We start from the raw sequence: 19,596 nt of genomic DNA on the forward strand, positions 1-19,596 counted from the left end.
ACGCAAACTTTCCTTAAGCCTGCTGATATATTCCTGTGCATGGATGGTGGCACCATTTAAATCAAAACCAGTGAAGGCAGCAAAAATAGCGAATGATACGGTACCCCAAATTCCCTGGACCAAATGAGAGAGGAGAGCTGATGGAAGGCCAGTCAATTCTGCATAGGTGGTTGGCTACACATTAACCTTTAGTTATCGACGCAGGAAGCTCCTGGAGCAAATCAGAAGCGCCCCACCCCCAGGACACATGCCAGCCCCGCCCCCGCCTGCGCTCCACCGCCGGTGCTAGAGCATGAAGCTCTGCCACTGCGTGGAAGCCCCGTCGGACGTTTGGCTTCCAAAAGAACGTTCGAAAACCGGAACAGTCACTTCCGGTTTTGATTGTTCGGGAGCCAAAATGTTTGAGAACTAGGCTGTTCGAAAACCAAGGTACGACTATACCAGCTTTTTATATGTTGAGTTTCAGGCAACTGTGAGATCTCACCACATGAAGGACTCCAGCAACTATTTGTTTCGTTTTATTTTATTTTTTACAAATGAACGTTTATTGACTGAATTAGACAAACATGGTGGTTTTCCTTAATATAAAATAGTATAACAAACTGCTGCATTGACGTAATAAAATGAGGTTGGTTTTTGTATCAAGGCGCCATCCTTAGCTGAGGCAACTCTTGCAGCGTTGCAACCCGTTCTCATTGCAAGCGGTGCACTTGAGGGCTTTGAATGAGTCCGTAAAACAGTTCCGAAACACTGACATCTTGCTCCCATGGCACGCTGAGCACGGAATAAAACCAAAGCCCCCACATGAGAGGCATTCATGAGGGTGTTGAACTCTCTGAGGTGGGAGGGGGGGAGAGAGAGAGAGAGAGAGAGAGAGAGAGAGAGAGAGAGAAAGAAAGATGGCATCCATTATTTGCATTATATCCTGAGGTCCAAACCGGACAGGGAATTAACTGTGAGAATGAAAGTAACTTACACATTTCTTCTTATGTAAATATGGCTCTCAGGGCCCATAGCTCCAACAAAAACCTTTCTGAAGCTGCTATTTGTATTTCAATAGAACCCTCCATTCCCACCAGTGGAAGCTTCCCTTGAATTAGGAATGGAAGTTTCAGGGAGGTATTTTTTTGGTTGAGATGTGTTATAAGAAAAACTGTTCCCTTTCCATTATGGGGTATTCCGGAGCCGGTATAGAGTCCTTAAGTGGGTTCCCTATCCGTAGGAAAAAAATAACAAGAGGCCAACCAGAGTATATTGAGAAGCAAAGTGGCTAGTAAGCCTGATCTTTATTCAAAGAACTGTTGCAACAGGGTTCCTCACTCACCACACGCAGGTGGGAGGAGAACCCTGAACAATGGTGCGCAAGGCCTTATATAGACTTTTGAAATTGCCAACCCTGTAGCCCAAGACCACCACCCCCTAAAACATCATACATACATCACAGAAGGAGAACCCCTGCCTGCCAAGATACCTGAGAATGGTCACTGACTTACCTTCCAAGTTCCGGACTGCAGAATCCGGGACCGGCAGCCATTTGACACCGGAAGTTGCATCGATGTAACTTCCGGTGTCGCTTTGCCCTTCTATGGGCACCAAAAATGGCCGCCGCCGGCTTCGAAAGTCGCTTGTACGCATACCACCGGAAAAGGTAAGTAAAAAAGGGGTTTTCCCGGGGAAAACAGGAGACTTGGCAGCTATGGTCACTGATTGTATTGCCTGGGCAGCCTGGCCATTCTTTTATGATGGTTAATACTTTAGTTCCTGGATCCAGATCACAGGCATACACAAACACACCCTTAAGACAGGATTTGCAAGCAAAAAGACAATGGGAAGACTTTCCCCATTTGCCTCCCTTACTGCAGAGGAATATCTGAGGTCACTGGGAGAGTCAAAATGGCTTCAGGGTTGCTCTCCCATACTATTTCAGACACACGGTTCATACATTTAGATATGTGTGCATTTATGAATATTTATTCTAGATTTGAGACCTTGAGATTCTTATAACGGATGGTTGCAGATAAACCCCTCCACTCTCCGTGGTACTGAGGCTTCTTGGGCTCCCCTATGGCTGTGATTTACATAAGAAACAAAACAAAAGGAGAGCCCCGTTGGACCCGTGGTGGCCAGCCAAAAGCCTATGGTAAAGAAGCCCACAAGGAGGACAGGAGGACTCTCCACACTTGTGATTCCAAGCAACTGGTTTTCAGCGGCATGCTGCCTCCTACAATGAGACAGAATGTAACCATTGTGGGTAGTAGCTTATCCTTCATGAACTTGTCTACCCTAATCCTCTTTTAAAGTCGTCCAAGTGACACTGTGATAATCTTGGTTGCCCTTTCCTGACCCTTCTCCAGTTCTACGGTGCCATTTTGGAGCTGAGGTAACCAAAACTGTACATGGTATTCGAGGTGTGGTCACACTATAGATTAGCATAATGGTGTTATAATACTGACAGTTTTATTTTTTGATTTTTTAAAAATAATACTGATTTAACTATTAATTACCGGTATCCCTTAGCATGGAATCCAACTTTTTCACAGTTGCCACACACTGGGTCAACATCTTCACTAAGCTACCAATTTGACCCAAAGGTCAGTCATTCCTGGTCTGTCACCACCAGTTCAGACCCAATGGGAACAAAGATGCACAATTTTATGCCTTTGCCACATGACAGAGAAGAGGATGAAAAGAATATATGGGGTGGCCATTTTGTTTGGGGTGATATGTAGTTCTAGCCTGAGCTGCCCTGTTCTCTATGTGAGGCACTTTTGAGTTTGAGAAATAGAGGCTGGGAGAGGTTGAACGGCATAGGCATGGGCATGAATTATATATACTCAGGGCAGAACCACATATTACCTTCCTATGACCATGTTCCTAATTTTTTTCCCCCAGAATTAATACAAGTGTAGGGCCAACAGATACCATACTTGTAGTGAATAATGAGCAAAAGGCTGGAGACATTTTGTGTTCCCTTACAAAGAAAATATAATTCATTGGTGAGCTTACCACAGAACACTATGTATGTAACTAAAGTATGAGAATGGTATTTTAATTTGTCACCTTTTATAACCTCATCAATTACCTCAATTTTTGTTAAGAGATCTTGCAGTTCCCCTGATTCATTCATGGACAAAATTTTCTCAGCACCCTGTAAGGAAACAGACAAAATTTGTTAATGTAACGGCTGAGATATAAAGCTCTGTTGGAGTTTTTGTCTAGACAATTTTGCTGAAAGTCAGACAACAGATCCTTTTTCCCCCCAAAAAGAAAATTATTAACAATATCATCATACTTTTTCAGCTGGCCTGTGTGTGCTTTGGCTGCTGAGCATAGGATCATTACATGTTGTATCTCATATATATTGTACTACATGATCACTGCAATTCCCCCCCTTCTTTTGCAATGCATGCTTTCTTATAAATAAAAAGGAGGCACCTTGTTAATATGTCAAGGAGGCAATTTCTTAAATATACGGTGCATCAGAGAATACACCTAAACGAGCATGAGAAAAACAGTATTTCTACTGTTCAAGCATTTCCAGCTTGAATTCATACGGAGCATGTTGAGGCTACGATGCCAGGGGAAGAAAGATGATGAAAAATACCATTATGACACGAAAATCAAGATCCAGCCGTGAATAATAAAAATAATTTAGGTTGAGTACATAGGACCATGGGGAATTTCTGAGCTCTGAAGCAAGGCAGTAATGAAGAGGTTCTTCATTTTTCTTCTTGAAAGTACAAAAGGTTACTGTAAAGAAAATTAAACTGCCAAAGAAGATATAAAACTTTCCTTTGGCTCTTTCTGCTAATCAGAGAGGACCTGTTGAGGAACGGAGCAACTCTACCAAGGGCATTTTGTATTCAATGTGTGCATTATTCAGGGGGCGGGGAGGGAACGATTATACTTGCACATACTGGTTGCTAGGTTGAAGGAGGAGTGTGCCCATATCTTGTGCCCTCAGATAAGGGATCGATTTGTTTGTTTGTTTGTTTGTTTGTTAGATTTCTATACCGCCTTTCATCCGAAGATCACCGGGCAGTTTACGATATAAAAACAAACAAACAAACATCCCAAAATGACAAATAATAACAACTCCCGCACCCTAGTTTAAAAGGCCATAGATTGTTTAATTAGCCAAAGGCTAAAGATATGCAACGAAGGTGCCAGGCGAGCCTCCCTGGAGAGAGCATTCTACAACTGGGGAAGCCACCACACAAAAGGCCTGTTCTTGTGTTGCCACCCTCTGGACCTCTCGTGGAAGGGGAACACGAAGAAGGGCCTTAGATGATGATCTCAGGGTCCAGGTTGGTTCATATGGGGAGAGGTGCTCCTTGAGGTACTGCTGCCCTGAGCCGTTTAAGGCTTCATAGGTCAAAACCAGCACTTTTGTCGGTAATTGGGCATGGAAACTAATGAGCAGCCAGGGCAGGATTGACATTATATGCTCAAACAATCTTGCCTTGGTGAGCAACCTGGCCACTGAATTCTGCACTAGCTGAAGTTTCTGAACTTTGTTCATAGGCAGTCCCACCTATAATGTGTTGCAGTAATCTAGCCTAGAGGGTACCAGAGCATAGATGACAGAAGTTAGTCTATCTATGTCCAGACAGGGGTGCAGCTGGACCAACAGCCAAAGTTGATGGGAGGTACTCCACACCACCGAGGCCACCTGAGCCTCAAGCAACAGCAAAGGATCCAGGAGGACCCCCAAGCTACGTACCTACTCCTGCAGAGGTAGTGTAATCCCATCAAGAGCCGGCAACCTCCCATCGATCTGGTCTAGAGAACAGCCCACTAACAGTGCCTCAGTCTTATCTGGACTGAGCTTCAGTTTGTTTACCAGAGTGCTCCTTATCAAACAGCCTCCAAAAGTTAACTGGGGTCCCATATGAAGCCTCTTTAGGTATTGCTATAAATGTTACAAGAGAAAGAAATGTGATGCCGCCAAATTACAGAAACCCAAAATATCCCTGTTGGAACAAAAACAAACCAAAATTGGATAAACCCAAGTCTCTAGCCCTAGTCTGGACAGTCCCTTAACTTACCAGACTCTCAGCAGGACTCTTTTCTCATAGGTACACATTTCCCTTGCAGCCTTCTTCACCAGCTCCCCAAATTTCTGTACATCACTTTGATATCCCCTTGATCTGCCCATCTCCCATGTATATGTTTTTATAGGCTCTTATAATGTGCTCCTCCCCTTGGGATACCTGCTCAGAGAAGTTTAGAGCTTTCAAATCCCCTGCCCTCGGATGAGAGATGTGCCAGCAAGCCCATCAGCAATGGCGGATGCCTCACCCTTGGAGTTTAATGGGCCTCGGGGCACCTGTCAGGTCTCCAAGTTCACCTCATACTTCCCAAATGAATAGATAGGAAAGATATGCATCCCTTGGCAGATGCAGCAGGACATACATGTACATCACACATTTTCATAATATACAGAAGCAGTCTAGGAACTCAGCTACATTAGTCAAAAAACAGCATTTTGAATGCAACACCAGATGGCGCTGGAGGGTAAAACAAAATTATACGCAATTTTCCACAGCGTTGTTGTTTTTTCTTTTCTTATAACAATTTAATTTTTGACTTATTTATAGTGGTTTTTTTCCTGTGTGTAGATCTACCCTAGGACTGTAGTTCAGTTCTTTTACACTGAGCTAGGGTACTGTATGTGAAATCAAGAGGCACAGAGGGGTTCAGATCAAGTTCCATGGCTTCAGGTTTCTAACTGCTATAGTCCAGAGAAACTGTCATTCTTCTGCTGCCGCCATTTTGAAGATGTAAAGATCCTACAGAGACTAGGCCCACACACACACGAGAATGAGGCTGGGAACTTTTCTCTGAAAACAGTCTAATCCCTGGTAAAAGAGAAGAGAAGAGAAGAGAAGAGAAGAGAAGAGAAGAGAAGAGAAGAGAAGAGAAGAGAGAAAAGACAAGAAAAGACCCTGCTCTCCTTAACATCAGTTCTGTCTGCTCCCATGAGAGGCATCACCCCAATGCTTGAGAATTACTGCTCCACATGTGCATTTTGAACAAAGATGATGCATTTAGAAGTGGAGCAAATAACAGCAGCAGTGTTGATCATGCCTTTTCTATGTAGCTACATGAAGCCATGTGATTTAATACATTTTAAACAATTTAAAGTGTTTCCTTACCACAACAAAAGAAAAGTACATTTATCCAGAAGAAACAAAAAAAAAATACAATACTCCAAGCATTTCAGTGACGAAATTTCTCTGGTCCTCAAATGCCACCTGCTGCTTCCTTTCTGTCGTGTTCTTGGGAGACATTTAATATACAGTGGAACCTCGGTTTATGAACACCTCCGTTTACGAATTTTCGGTTTACGAACCCCGCGGACCCCACAGATTAATCCACTTTCCATTACTTTCAATGGGAAAATTCGCTTCAGTTTATGAACAGACTTCCGGAACCAATTGTGTTCATAAACCAAGGTACCACTGTACGATAGATACCTCCTATACCAGAGATGGAGATCCTCTGACCCCTGGGCTCCTAATTTGGTTCATGAGACCCTTTACCTCAAACCATTCCCACTACGCAGTCAGCTGGTCAGTGGTGGCTACAAAGTCTGCTTCCTTTGCCTGCATTGTTTGATTTCAAATTACATGGATAAAGGGAAATGTTTCATCTGGTGTCATTGTGACATCAAGTGATTGACGTCAGGTGACTGTGTGGTTTCAAAGACACCTACTGGCTGGATCCAGTTTCCCACTCCTTTCCTATACAGTCATACCTTGGATCCCAAATGCTTTGGCACTCGGACATTTAGGCTCCCAAACGCTGCAAACCCTTCCTGCAGCCAATCAGAAGCCGCGCTTTTGTTTCTGAACGTTTTGGAAGTCGAACGGACTTCCGGAACAGATTCCTTTTGACTTCCAAGGTACGTCTGTAATTTTATCAGCAGTTCTTATAAAGCTGGGGCCTTTATGATGATGACTAGATTTACCACCGCTGCTTTATGCAAGCAGTGTGGTCAGCTGGTCATGCCTATTTGGCAACTTGCTTACTTTTTTATAATAATAATAATAATAATAATAATTTTTATTGAATTTTCAAATGATAACAACAAATTTTCCACAAATCTTAATTGAACAATTTATATATCCATATTTCTCCCTTCTCCCCCTCTTTGGCTTCCTCCATATTTCCATATTGATTTATTAAACAAATTCTATACCCGGCGGATTTTATCTCTTATATAGTTGTGAAAGCTTAGTCAAAACCTGCCAATGGGTCCAAGTCTTTATACTGCCTTTTAATATAGGTTATAAATGGTTCCCACTCCTTTTTTCAAATCAATGTTGTCTCTCTCATGTATCCTCTCTGTCAGCTTAGCCAGTTCCGCGTAGTCCATAACCTTGGCTTGCCATTCTTCCTTTGTTGGCGTTTTCTCTGGCAATTTGCTTACGGTACTTTGTTTAGTGCTTTGATTGACGATCTCTGTGATGTCAGGGGAAAGGAGAGCTAGCTGGCTTGTTGGGATGACCCAGGTTCTGCTGTGTTTGCATAGAACTGCTTCATCATAAGAATGGCTACAGGAGCTGGTTGGTATTTCTAAATGGCCTTAAAATAAAATATCTACTTGCATAGGCAAGCAGGTTGTAAGTTTATAATCACTCGGCCATTGTCAGGGCTTCCTCACCCCTTTCTCAATACCTTTCAAAACCTGGAAATGAGAAGGGCCCAATCTCCTTTTTATGTAACCTTCTAGTCGAAATAGTTTCATTATGTATGCTTCATCGTTATCCCAGCAGAGGGCATGATTCGTTTTCAGATATAAGCAGCCCTTGGCCAATATAAACGTTACAGACACACTAAAGTGCACTTAACAATATGGACAGAGGCAAGCTAATGCCACGAGATTATTTATCCTTTCTTGGATGTGGACTCAATAAGGCTGTCCACCACCTTTGAAAAACATAGTTGATGAATCTTCTGCCTTTCAACTTACTAATTAATTGATAAAATGTATTGATGGCAAACCCTTAAAACAGCTGTCTTTGGGGGATACAGCAGGAAGTATTAGACAACGTACAATTTAATTAAACAGAAACCACTACTCTTTTCCCCCCTTTGCAATTCAACTGACTTGCAACCTCAGTACACCTCACTTGTGGGGTGCCTCAGGGTTCTGTCCTCTCCCCCATGCTTTTTAACATCTACATGCAGCCGCTGAGAGAGATCATCGGGGTTTGGGCTGGGTGTTCATCAGTATGCAGAATGATGATACCCAGCTCTACCTCTCTTTTAAATCAGAACCAGTGAAGGCAGTGAAGGTCCTGTGTGAGTGCCTGGAGGCAGTTGAAGGATGGATGGCGGCTAACAGATTGAGGTTGAATCCTGACAAGACAGAAGTACTGTTCCTGGGTGGGCAGGTGTGGAGGATTCTCTGGTTCTGAATGGGGTAACTTTGCCCCTGAAGGACCAAGTGCGCAGCCTGGGAGTCATTTTGGACTCACAGCAGGTCAATTCTGTGTCCAGGGCAGCTGTCTATCAGCTCCATCTGGTATGCAGGCTGAGACCCTACCTGCCTGCAGACTGTCTTGCCAGAGTGCTGCATGCTCTAGTTATCTCCCGCTTGGACTACTGCAATGCGCTCTACGTGGGGCTACCTTTGAAGGTGATCTGGAAACTACAACTAATCCAGAATGCGGCAGCTAGACTGGTGACTGGGAGCGGCCGCCGAGACCACATAACACTGGTCTTGAAAGATCTACATTGGCTCCCAGTATGTTTCCAAGCACAATTCAAAGTGTTGGTGCTGACCTTTAAAGCCCTAAATGGCCTCGGTCCAGTATACCTGAAGGAGCATCTCCAACCCCATCGTTCTGCCCGGACACTGAGGTCCAGCACCGAGGGCCTTCTGGCAGTTCCCTCATTGTGAGAAGCCAAGTTGCAGAGAACCAGGCAGAGGGCCTTCTCAGTAGTGGCGCCCGCCCTGTGGAACGCCCTCCCATCAGATGTCAAAGAGAAAAACAACTACCAGATTTTTAGAAGACATATGAATGCAGCCCTGTTTAGGGAGGCTTTTAATGTTTAATAGATTATTTTATTTTATTTTTCTGTTGGAAACCGCCCAGAGTGGCTGGGGAAACCCAGCCAGATGGGCGGGGTATAAATAATAAATTATTATTATTATTATTATTATTATTATTATTATTATTATTATTATTATTATTACATGCTTCTCTGCAGAGGTTGCTGGAATACAGCTCCCATCATCCCCGACCACTAGCTATTCTGACAGGGGCTGATGGAGGTTGGAGTCCAACAACATCTGGAAAACCACGTGTTCCTTATCCCTAGACTGGACCCATTTAGGACCCAGAGCTCCACTTCTTCCTTACCCCTGGAAACATCCTGAATGACACTACCCACTCACACTTTTGGCAGGTGCAGCAGAGACATCACACACTACCTGCTCTGTGAGACTGTGGTCTCTAAACTGTGGTCCTACTGAGCCTCTTGGGCTTGCTGATCGGAAGGTCGGCGGTTTGAATTCCCGCGACAGGGTGAGCTCCCATTGCTCTGTCCCAGCTCCTGCCAACCTAGCAGTTCAAAAGCACGCCAGTGCAAGTAGATAAATAGGTATTGCTGTGGTGGGAAGGTAAACGACGTTTCTGTGTGCTCTGGTTTCCGTCATGGTGTCCTGTTGCACCAGAAGCGGTTTAGTCATGCTGGCCACAACAAGACCCGGAAAGCTGTCTGTGGACAAACACCGGCTCCCTCGGCCTGAAAGCGAGATGAACACCGCGACCCCATAGTTGCCTTTGACTGCATGTAACTGCCCAGGGGTCCTTTACCTTTACCCTACATTTATTTGTCCTTAAGATTCTTTCAAGTGCCCCATTTGATTTTTGAAAAGGTCTTCACAACAGGAATTTCATATTTGTGTGTAACTACAGGGTTGGATAATTTTGTTTTGCTTCAAATCAGTTCCACACAATTTTGCCAAGTCAGGATATTGTGGTTTCTCACAAGTGAAAGCTATTTTCCTTTCTGTTAAAGGGCATGAAGTGGGTTAACAGGACAGATTTATTGACCAGCTGCTGGTAAAAATGTAAGGAAACACAGGGTGATTTTTTTTTTTCATTTTCATCTTTTATAATAATTTCTCTATAAACATATGGGTCATATTTCTACAATATACTCAAGGAGCCTTATGTAACAAAAAGGAGACTGCAAAACAAAACAAACCTGATAAAGGATAAAACTGAAGAACACATTTTTTTTTAAAAAAAAATCCATATATTATCACACTCCTTATGGCTTTGAGAATAAAATAGGCTTGCTAAATTTATTCCAATAATATTCTACCAGGCAACGAAAATACTTCAGAAAGACTAGATTATATGTTCTGCTATCGACCCCAATGTGCTTCTGTAAATAAATAGATGGCATTCATTTCATGACAATCTGATAAGATCAGCTGCAATACATTGAGTTGTTTCCCCAGCAGTCCAAAAGAACTAAAATTATATCATGCTCAGCACACAGGCTTTCAAACAGAGGGGGGAATACTCTTCCATGAACTACCTTAAGGCTCATAAAAGAATTAATTGGCTTTTTAAAAGTATTGCCCAAAGTGTGTGTGTGTGTGTGTGTGTGTTTATTGGAGTATTATGGGCTGCCTTTCAGAACATATACTCTCAGAAGGCTATTTACAATACACAATGCAATTGTAAAAACAGATAAGATAAAAAAACACTATTTAAAGCGCAACACGTTGATGGCAAATGAAGCCACATCATTATAGTTAAAATGTAACGTGAGCAGCAGCAGCAGCAGCATAAAACCATCAAGAAATAAAATGACCTGAATTCAAATCACCAATATATCTCCTTGGATAATGGGTTCCATAGTGGTGGCGCATGCTCCCACATAAAAGTCCCCCTTGTGCCTGACAACCAGAGGCACCAAGTTCCCCAAAGACTGAGGGGGCCCAGCGCAAATCACACACCTGTGACATCACACACCTGTGACATCACACATGTGACGCAAGCATGATGTCATCATTTGGAAGAAGCCAAGTGCTCTGGAGGAGCCAGCCACTATAGCTGCCCTGCACTCTACTCCATACTCAGCCTCCTCTGTCCCCTCAACATTCAAGGGGCCTGGCCTCCTTCCAACAAAAATTGAGGAGGCCGAAACCACCTCAGCACCCTAGAGTTGGCACACCTGCTGCCAACCTATTGGATCTTAACTGTGGGCATACAGCAGGGGCTCAGTTCATGGGCAGCCTTATGCAGGTGAAGGGAGTCCTATAGGCAACTGCCAGTTGAGGAGAAATTAATCTTAGTCACGACTCCACTCTCTTTCTGATTGGGAGGGGGGAAGTTGTATACAATTTGAGTTCGAAAATAAGACAGTTATTCAAAAGTAAGTGGAAGTGTTGGAAAGAAGAAGCCAGAAACCTGAAGAGAAGAAGAAAGGCAAGAGAAGAAAAGGGCTGAAACACTGAAAAGCCTTAGAGAACTCAGCTGGGCACTATAGCAGAAAGGAGTCAGAATGAGACCACAAAGCAGCTTGAAAGACAAACTGAAAGAGACAAATCAATGCACCTTTGCTTGGTGTATTGGTAAACTTGGATGCATTTATCTTTCTCTTTTTAGCTCTTAGGAGTTTGCTCAAACAGTAAGATTAGTTCTTTTTCCTAAAATGGCACAACCCAAAAACTGTGTAAGTTGCTGCCTTAATAAGCCCTTAAGGAGGCTGACAAACATAATGGCAGTTTAAGTAGGCAGCTTTTCTTCCAAACTGAAGTGGCGGCCTAAAAAGCAAACTGTCTCATCACTTAAAAAAAAACCTGCATCAAAAAGATAATGCACCCAAGTTCCTTGGCTCGGCCTAGAAAGTGCAGAAAATTCTGACAGCTCTCAGACAGGTCAGGCGCTGTCAAAATGATGGGCGCAGGAGGGAGGAGTTTGACAGTGAGTAAGAGCATGGAACCAAGGACAATGCCATTTGCGGAGCCCAGACCTCGCAGCGCACATTCGGTAGCAGAGGTAGGGTCTCGCTGCAGACTGGTCAGTTGCAACTTTCGGTGGCCACTGCGCCGACTCCCATTCAGAAGCAACTCACTGACATTTCAAGCATTAGTGATGGTGGCAAGCTGTGCTCCTTAGGAAACATGGCCAGGACTTGCAAAACGAGGCCGGAGGACCGATTTGACAAAAATTGCAGGAAAAATAAAGACTTAAGGCAAGCGGTTTGCTTAGCAGAAAATTGGTCAGAGGCCTTGTTATTTGCCCTGTACCTAAATGCCGGCATAGGCTGAGCAGGTGAAAATCTAGAAGGTTAATAGGCTGTTTAGTGGCGGAAACAAGAGAGAAATTAAGGTATCCACTTGGTGGCAGTGGTGAAGTTTAGAGGAAGGAGGAGTTGGTTTGGCTAGCGTACGCCCCTTCCCTCTCATGGTACCGACTACAGCCTTTGACATCACATACTTACATGGCATTTTGTTGGCCTTGATGCGTGATAGAATTTTGACATTCTCAGCTAGTACCCTTTAAAAAAACCCCTCCTGTACTGAACCTAGACTCTAAAGTCAAGGTAGGTAGCATTTATAATTTTTATTTTTAAAAATCACCAGATGATATTGACTTTAGGGATCTGATCCATAATGTAGATCAGGCTTCTCCAACCTGGTGCCTTCCAGATCATTTGGACTACAATTCCCATCAGTCTCGGCCAGACTGCCGTGGCCTCCTGCACTAACTGCAGCTTCTGAACCAGACCCAGAATCAGCCCCGCGTAAAATGAAATCATTTATTTGTTAATTGCACTTATATCTTGCTATTCCTCCTTAAAAAAAAAAAACCAAACACATAAAGTGACCCTATTAAAACATTCAAAAGTCTCTTAAAACTACAGTATTCCAGTGCTTATGCAGACTGGCATGAAGTTCTCTTGTTGAAAAAGGAAAGTCTTCAGTTGCCAAATGATTCCTGCATTGCAGGTGGTCAGAACTCGGGGTCCCTTCCAACTTGGCAATTCTATGGATTCTGTGATTCAAACATACAATAGAGGTGGCTTGTATCTGATGTGAAAGGATGGGTGTCACTAAACACAAAACGCTTGATTCCTATATTGTATAGAACAGACAAAACACTTGATTCCTATATTGTATAGAACAGACCCCCTTGAAGAGATGGCACATGCTGGAGCCTCTCTTCTGACGAGGGCAGGGATTGACTGGGTCTATAAGGGAGGAGTTGACCTTTGAGGTATCCAGGTCCCAAGATGTATTGCAGAGCTCGGTGATATATCCATATATAATGCAAAACTGCTTTGAAGTCTAGATATCGGTTTCATAATTTTTGACCTGGCAATATATCACAAATCATTTGGGGGTGGGGGGTGGGGGTGCTGTGCCAAAATCACAGTATGGGAAAAACTATGAAGCCAGCCAGTGCCTCTACGTAGCTCCATCCTTATTTCAGACATCGTAATATATCAGTATATATCACAATGTTGAAAACCAAATATCACCAAGCCCTAATGTGTAGGGCTTTGTGCAACAGAACCAGCGCCTTGACCTGAGCTCGGCAGCTAATTGATGGCCAGAAATTATGAAAACATCTAGGGAACTACGGTTCATCTTTTCTGAACAAGAATGATTGAAATTAGCATGATGCATAGCAACGGTTTATTGAAGACTTCACAATAAGTAATTGCTCTAATGGACAGCAGTTCTCTTTAAGTATGGTTGGGCCGCTGAAGAAGAGCCATTGGGTTTTACTATGCAAAACACTTCTGAAATAGAAATATTTCATTCTTAGCTTGTCTACACATTATTCTAGACATGTTTTGTTAAGTCTCTCTGCTTGAATTCGTTATGACTGGTATATATCGAATTGCGCTCTTTGTATTCCTTTCCTTTTGATACTGCATTTTAGAGAAGCTTAATCCATGGTGAAGATTTGCATCTTGTTTTTATTCACGCATTCCTAATTATTTCTCATGCTTATTGAGTAAAATGTGCATTGTAGGGAGCTGGTATTCAAGCATATGGTACTTACCCCGAGATACTGGCCTTCAATAAACACAACTGGTAGCGATGGGATTTCACCAACTTTCCTGCACCTCTCGTCCAGTTCTTTCCCATAGTCACCATTCAGTGCAATGTTTTTCTCTTCAAATTTCACTCGATGGTTTTGGAATATCTTTCGAACCAGCTCACACCGCTCAAAAGTTGTTCTAACCACCCGAAGGCTGGTCGTGTAAATTACTATGCGCCCATATTCCAGAACTGATGATACCTGTAGAAGAAAAATGAAACATTTTTTTCCCTTTGAATGCTCCTTCATGGTGCATTTTTGCCTCAGCCAAACATCACATGACTGTACTAACTCAACCCTAAACACGGGCATTATTTCGCTCTTACCTTTCCTATCTCTAAGGAGCAGTAGGAGAGCTGAGAATAATGCCAAGATATTTCACATCTGCCAACCAATGAGCCTCTTTGATTTCAGACAGTACGTGGGTAGATTGGTCCAAAAAGCCAGGGACACAAATTTTCACTGCCCTCTAGCAGCTATTGTGGCTCATTTACCAGAAGTAATGCATTTAGCATTAAGTTTGGACATGTGTACTTGATTCTGACCAAACTCTGATGTATGTTTGGCTCTAGGATGCTTTTATCTCTTTCTTTGGTGATCTATCAGCCCAGATCTGACCCGCATGTCCAAAAGGTAGCAGGGACTAGTGCACAATGCCTTCCTCCCTGCCGCTCCCCTCTTCTTCTCCCCATATCCCTGGCCATTTTTAAACGTTTTGCTGGACACTGTGCAGCGAATGGCGAGAACAAAGGACCACTTCTCACTCCGGCGACTGCCATGGCCAGTTGACACCAGTGGCCTCTGCGGCTGCTTCCGACAGCCACTTACCGCGTGCTGCTGTGGTGACTCAAATGTCACCCGCTGTGGCCAGCAGCTACAGACACAGCATGGGAAAGGAAAGTTGATCTCCATTGGTGCAAATTTTGCCCATCAGATGGGCCAGACTTGCATATGCATCAGCCCTCACTCAATTTGTGCCTTAAATACACAGTCTACCCCATACCCGCCAACAAATGTATGATAAAATAACTATTATTATTATTATTATTATTATTATTATTATTATTATTATCATCATCATCATCCCACCCACCTGACTAGGTTTCCCCAGCCACACTGGGCAGCTCCCAACATATATAAAAACATAATAAAACATTAAACATTTAAAAACTTCCCTATGCAGGGCTGCCTTCAGATGTCCTCTAAAGGTTGTATAGTTACTTATTTCCTTGGCTCGGGGGGGGGGGGGTCGCATCACTATACACACCAACATTTCTTCGATGAAAATAGGGACGTCCTAAGGAACATTCCGTGTTTCTGTGTGCTGCTCTGGTTCACCAGAAGTGGCTTAGTCATGCTGGCCACATGACCTGGAAGCTGTACGCCGGCTCCCTCAGCCAATAACGCGAGATGAGCGCCACAACCCCAGAGTCGTCCGCAACTGGACCTAATGGTCAGGGGTCCCCTTACCCTTTACCTAAGGAACATTCCAGGATCAAAGCAGGAACTGGGATGGCTTCTGTAAATCCTGGACTGTCTCTGGAAAATAGGGAGACTAAAATGCTCTGCTACCCCTACCAACCAAATAGTTGGCAATGAACGTGATTTGGAAGCCACCTGCTCCAGCGTTGCCTCCTTGCTTCCAAACAGTCGGTGACCCCTGCCAGGCTATGACTTAGCCGCTCACTGCTCGGGCCCACATCTCCTGTCAATTTGTAGAGTGTGTGCGTGTGACCTTTACCCGCACGAATTGCATTCCTGGTTTTTGCAGTGAGGCTTCCACTTTTGCAAGCAAGCCCTGCTCTGCCACCAATGCTTTTTGTTTAGCGTTTTACTTCTTGAAATAAATACTATCAGTCACACAGAAAAGTGGAAATGGCCACAAGCAAGGATGCCAGGGCGCTTGCTAAAATGATGGCTTTCGGAGGAGCAGCCACTTGCAAAACAAGTGACCCTTAGCTTCTGCTATGTGAGATAAAGTATGATGTTTAGGCGTGTGTGTGTGTGTGTGTGTTCACCATAAAAAGTGCTACTGGGATATATATTTTTCTGACGCATTTCTGCTAAGCTTTAAACGTCTTCACACAATTTATAGAGGCTGTTTAAGTCACTCAAAATCTCAACACAGTGCAAACAATTCCTTTGCTTTCAGTGCAGACTGAATTGCTCATACAATATCACTAAAGGCAAAATGGCAGCCTGCCTATTTTTGACTTTAAGTCTTGTGAAAGTGACCAAACTCCCAACTTCTTTTGTAGCTAGAAAGCAGGCAAAACACCTCCCAGCCACACAGGAAGCCCCTGAAACGGATGGCTCCCCTTCTCACAGTATTACAAATCCATTATATTAAAGAAAGTGGGCACATAATCTCATTATTTCACCTCCCAGACACTGAAAAGTCACAACATATCCATTTTTGTTTTGTTGTTTCTCTACCTGCAACACAATTCCATTTTTACCTGTTATGCCCACTTCCCATAATAATAATAATTATCAAATTCTCGTCTCAACCCTTCTGCACTCATCCAGCTCTTCTGCACTCCCATGTATATGAGGTAAACATCTATTGGTACATAAATACTTGAGAAGGTTAATTATGCTGGTGATTTTGCCCAAACTTGCCTGATGCTCTATTAGCAGACAGAAATGCTTGCACACAAATTGCAAAGGAGTGCTTTGGGTTTGTGACTTTGTAGAGGAATATTACTCCAATATGATGAGCTCACTCATCCCTCTAACCTGCCAATCATGAGACCATTATCCAATGTGTGTGTGTACTAGGGTGGTGACTTTTTCATATTTTTTTCTCAAAAATTATTTCCCCTAGCACAAATGGATGAACTTTTGCCTATTAATGACTAAAATGAGGTATATTCCATTGAAATATTTAAAAAGGTTACGCACAAACTGTTTTTAATTTTTTTTGTATGCCGTTTTACCATTTCATAAAATTGTATTAACAATTCTATATATATATTTCGTATCAAATTTGGACACAACACCACATTCCACACTGGGGAGTGTTCTTAGCAACATAGGGTATACAAATGTCACACCTGCGCAAGGTAAAAGCCCCTTTTGGGGACCTCAAAACTCAGCCAGCAGACCCTGCCGGACATGCTGGGAAAAGAACCTACAGGAGAGGTAGCAAGACATCGTCCTCTAGCGGCATCTATACTGTTACTGCAGCTAAAAAAAGCTTCTTTGTGTGTTTGATGACTCTATATAATGTTGTATATATGTGACTCTAAAGCTTGGGTTCAATTTTATATCTGCTTACAGTGACTTCAAAAACGGTCAAAAAACTGACAAATAAAATTTTTTAAATCATTTTGTGCGTGAGGTTTTTTTATCCAATCTCTTTGAAAGTAAGATTTTACCTAATCTTTAATGAAAGCTCATCAAATTATGATACAGGGAAATGAGGTTGTAAAAAAGTCCTCACCCAAGTGTGTACATAAGGAAACATGGGAAGATGAAAAGGGACATCAGCAGCCACTGTGGGAAGCGACAATGTGTGAGTCACTTGAAACAGGCAGCTCCACCTGTAGGACAGAGATGCATTTCTTTTCCCCACAATAACAGCTTCCCAGGGGAAAGAGGCACTGCCCGCTCTTTGCTATGTTGCAGCAGCAGCAGCAGCAGCACTGCAGATGGCCAGAGGGTGGCGCTGCTGCTACAAACTGCAGAGGTCAGGTGATTCTAGGAGCCAGTAGTGTTCCTGTCCAAATCAAATGTTGCTTGCCCCCCCCCTAAGTGGCACCACTGTGGTGTTCATCCTGTTTCTGTCCATACATAGAAGTAGGAATTTATTTCACAGCAGAATCCAGCTCTCTATATACAAATACCCTACACCCAAAGCTCTGGTTGCTGGCATTCGGGTTCTTTTTCTCGCCCCCCCCCTCGGTGCGGTGCCCCCTCTGCTCTTGTTCCTGGTACTTTATGGTACATCAATGTGGCAGCCGCTATATGTAGCTTCAAACGCCCTTTGAACAGAAGCTGCTGATCCCGGTGGGAGCAAATTAATTGTAATATTGTGTAATTATCTACCATATAACCAATGTCTTCTTGGCTGAGCAATTCAAATCCAATTAGAGAGACAAAGATGCTTGGTTGTGCTTAATCAGTGGGTGCACTAGAAGCTAACATCGCTATATGCATACAAGGCTTTAAAAAATAGCTTTGTTTACAGCAGTGTTATTCTTATCCATGAGTCACTTTGTCTGTTGTTATCAGTAGAATGGTGGTCTCTCTGGGGGGGGGGGGGGGAGGTGACATCTGAGCCCCAAGGTACTTGCATTAACGGCTGGGAGAATTATATGTCCTAGCCAGGAGAGAGTATACTGCAGAGGTAAGGAGGCTTGATAGTAGACCAAAAGTGACCCCCTGCCAATTTGGGGGAGATTCTGGGAATAGCAGAGGAATGCAACTGTGCATGGCCCCAAGGGGATGCATGTTGAAGTAAGGGGAGCAAAATCGCAGCTAAGAAGCTCAAATATATATATTTGACTGACACTCTTCTTTGGAAACTAAACCAATGTCCAGACTTTAACATTCAAAAGCTTTGCTTGCAGAAACTTATAGATGAATTAAAACATGACATCGGCAGTCACAAGCTTATCCAAGCATTGGTAAACGGTGTCTCCTTCTCACTTCCAAGCAACTGTGTTTTTCTCTCTTTGCTGAGTTTAGCACTCAGCCTTCTGTATCTTAATTAGCTCTGCAGCTCCTCTGAGAGATTTCCACTTTTACCTCCTCCTGCAGCTTTGCTCTCTTTCTTTCAAGCACAGAGGGAGCACTCCAACACTCATTCAACTTAGCAGTGTTCACAGTGGATTCTAAAACAGTCACCTTGCATCACGTAAGGTGAAGGAGTCTCTCCTTCACTCGATACCTCCCATGTGACCAACGTTAGCCAATCACATGAGAACTACTAGAGAACTCTCTATAATTCAATTACCAACCAATCAAATTTAAACACATAGTAATGCATACGATCATGTTTTCAGTGAATTAAATGACTATACTTAACAAAGTGGGACAGGACGGTGAAAACAGTGACCTCAGGTATGAGGACCCCATTCTTGGAAGCATATGGGACAGTGATAGGACATTAGTGGGTTTCCCTGCCACCAATCCAGAATGCTCCATCCTCACTCCCTTTATACTGCAACCCATCGTTTGTCATGCTGACTGGGGTTAATAGGATTATAGCCCCATAACATCCAGAGGGCTAGAGGTTGGCCAAGGTTTCTATCACTAGCTGGGTCTAAGACCCAGGGATAGCTCAATCAGTAGCGCATAATCTCAGGGTCATGGGTTTGAGTCCCACATTGGGCAGAAGATTCCTGCACTGCAGAGGGTTGGACTAGATGACCCTTGGGGCCCCTTCCAACTCTACACTTCTACGATCCCATGTGGAAGACTGTTCTTCAACATGAGTTACAAGGGGGAATTACTGCAAATGGATCAGTTTGCTTATATTTTGGGAGTGCTGTGCTAGCCAAAA

The 19,596-nt window shown here is 43.4% G+C and overlaps 1 protein-coding gene across 1 annotated transcript in view; it reads right to left on the minus strand.

Moving 5' to 3' along the window:
* Positions 1-561: 561 nt before the first annotated feature.
* GRXCR1 (glutaredoxin and cysteine rich domain containing 1) overlaps positions 562-19,596 on the minus strand; it is a 39,634-nt gene continuing 20,599 nt past the window's right edge. Inside the window, exons 2-4 of the mRNA XM_088661163.1 lie at positions 14,049-14,288; positions 3,083-3,148; positions 562-835 (exon numbers count right to left, since the gene is read on the minus strand). Of these exons, the coding sequence (XP_088517289.1) occupies positions 656-835; positions 3,083-3,148; positions 14,049-14,288 (486 nt within the window). The 3' untranslated portion in view covers positions 562-655. The remainder of the gene's footprint in view (positions 836-3,082; positions 3,149-14,048; positions 14,289-19,596) is intronic.

Source organism: Zootoca vivipara, chromosome Z1 (assembly GCF_965207765.1).
Source record: "Zootoca vivipara chromosome Z1, rZooViv2.hap1.1, whole genome shotgun sequence".
Classification (NCBI taxonomy): Eukaryota; Metazoa; Chordata; class Lepidosauria; order Squamata; family Lacertidae; genus Zootoca; species Zootoca vivipara.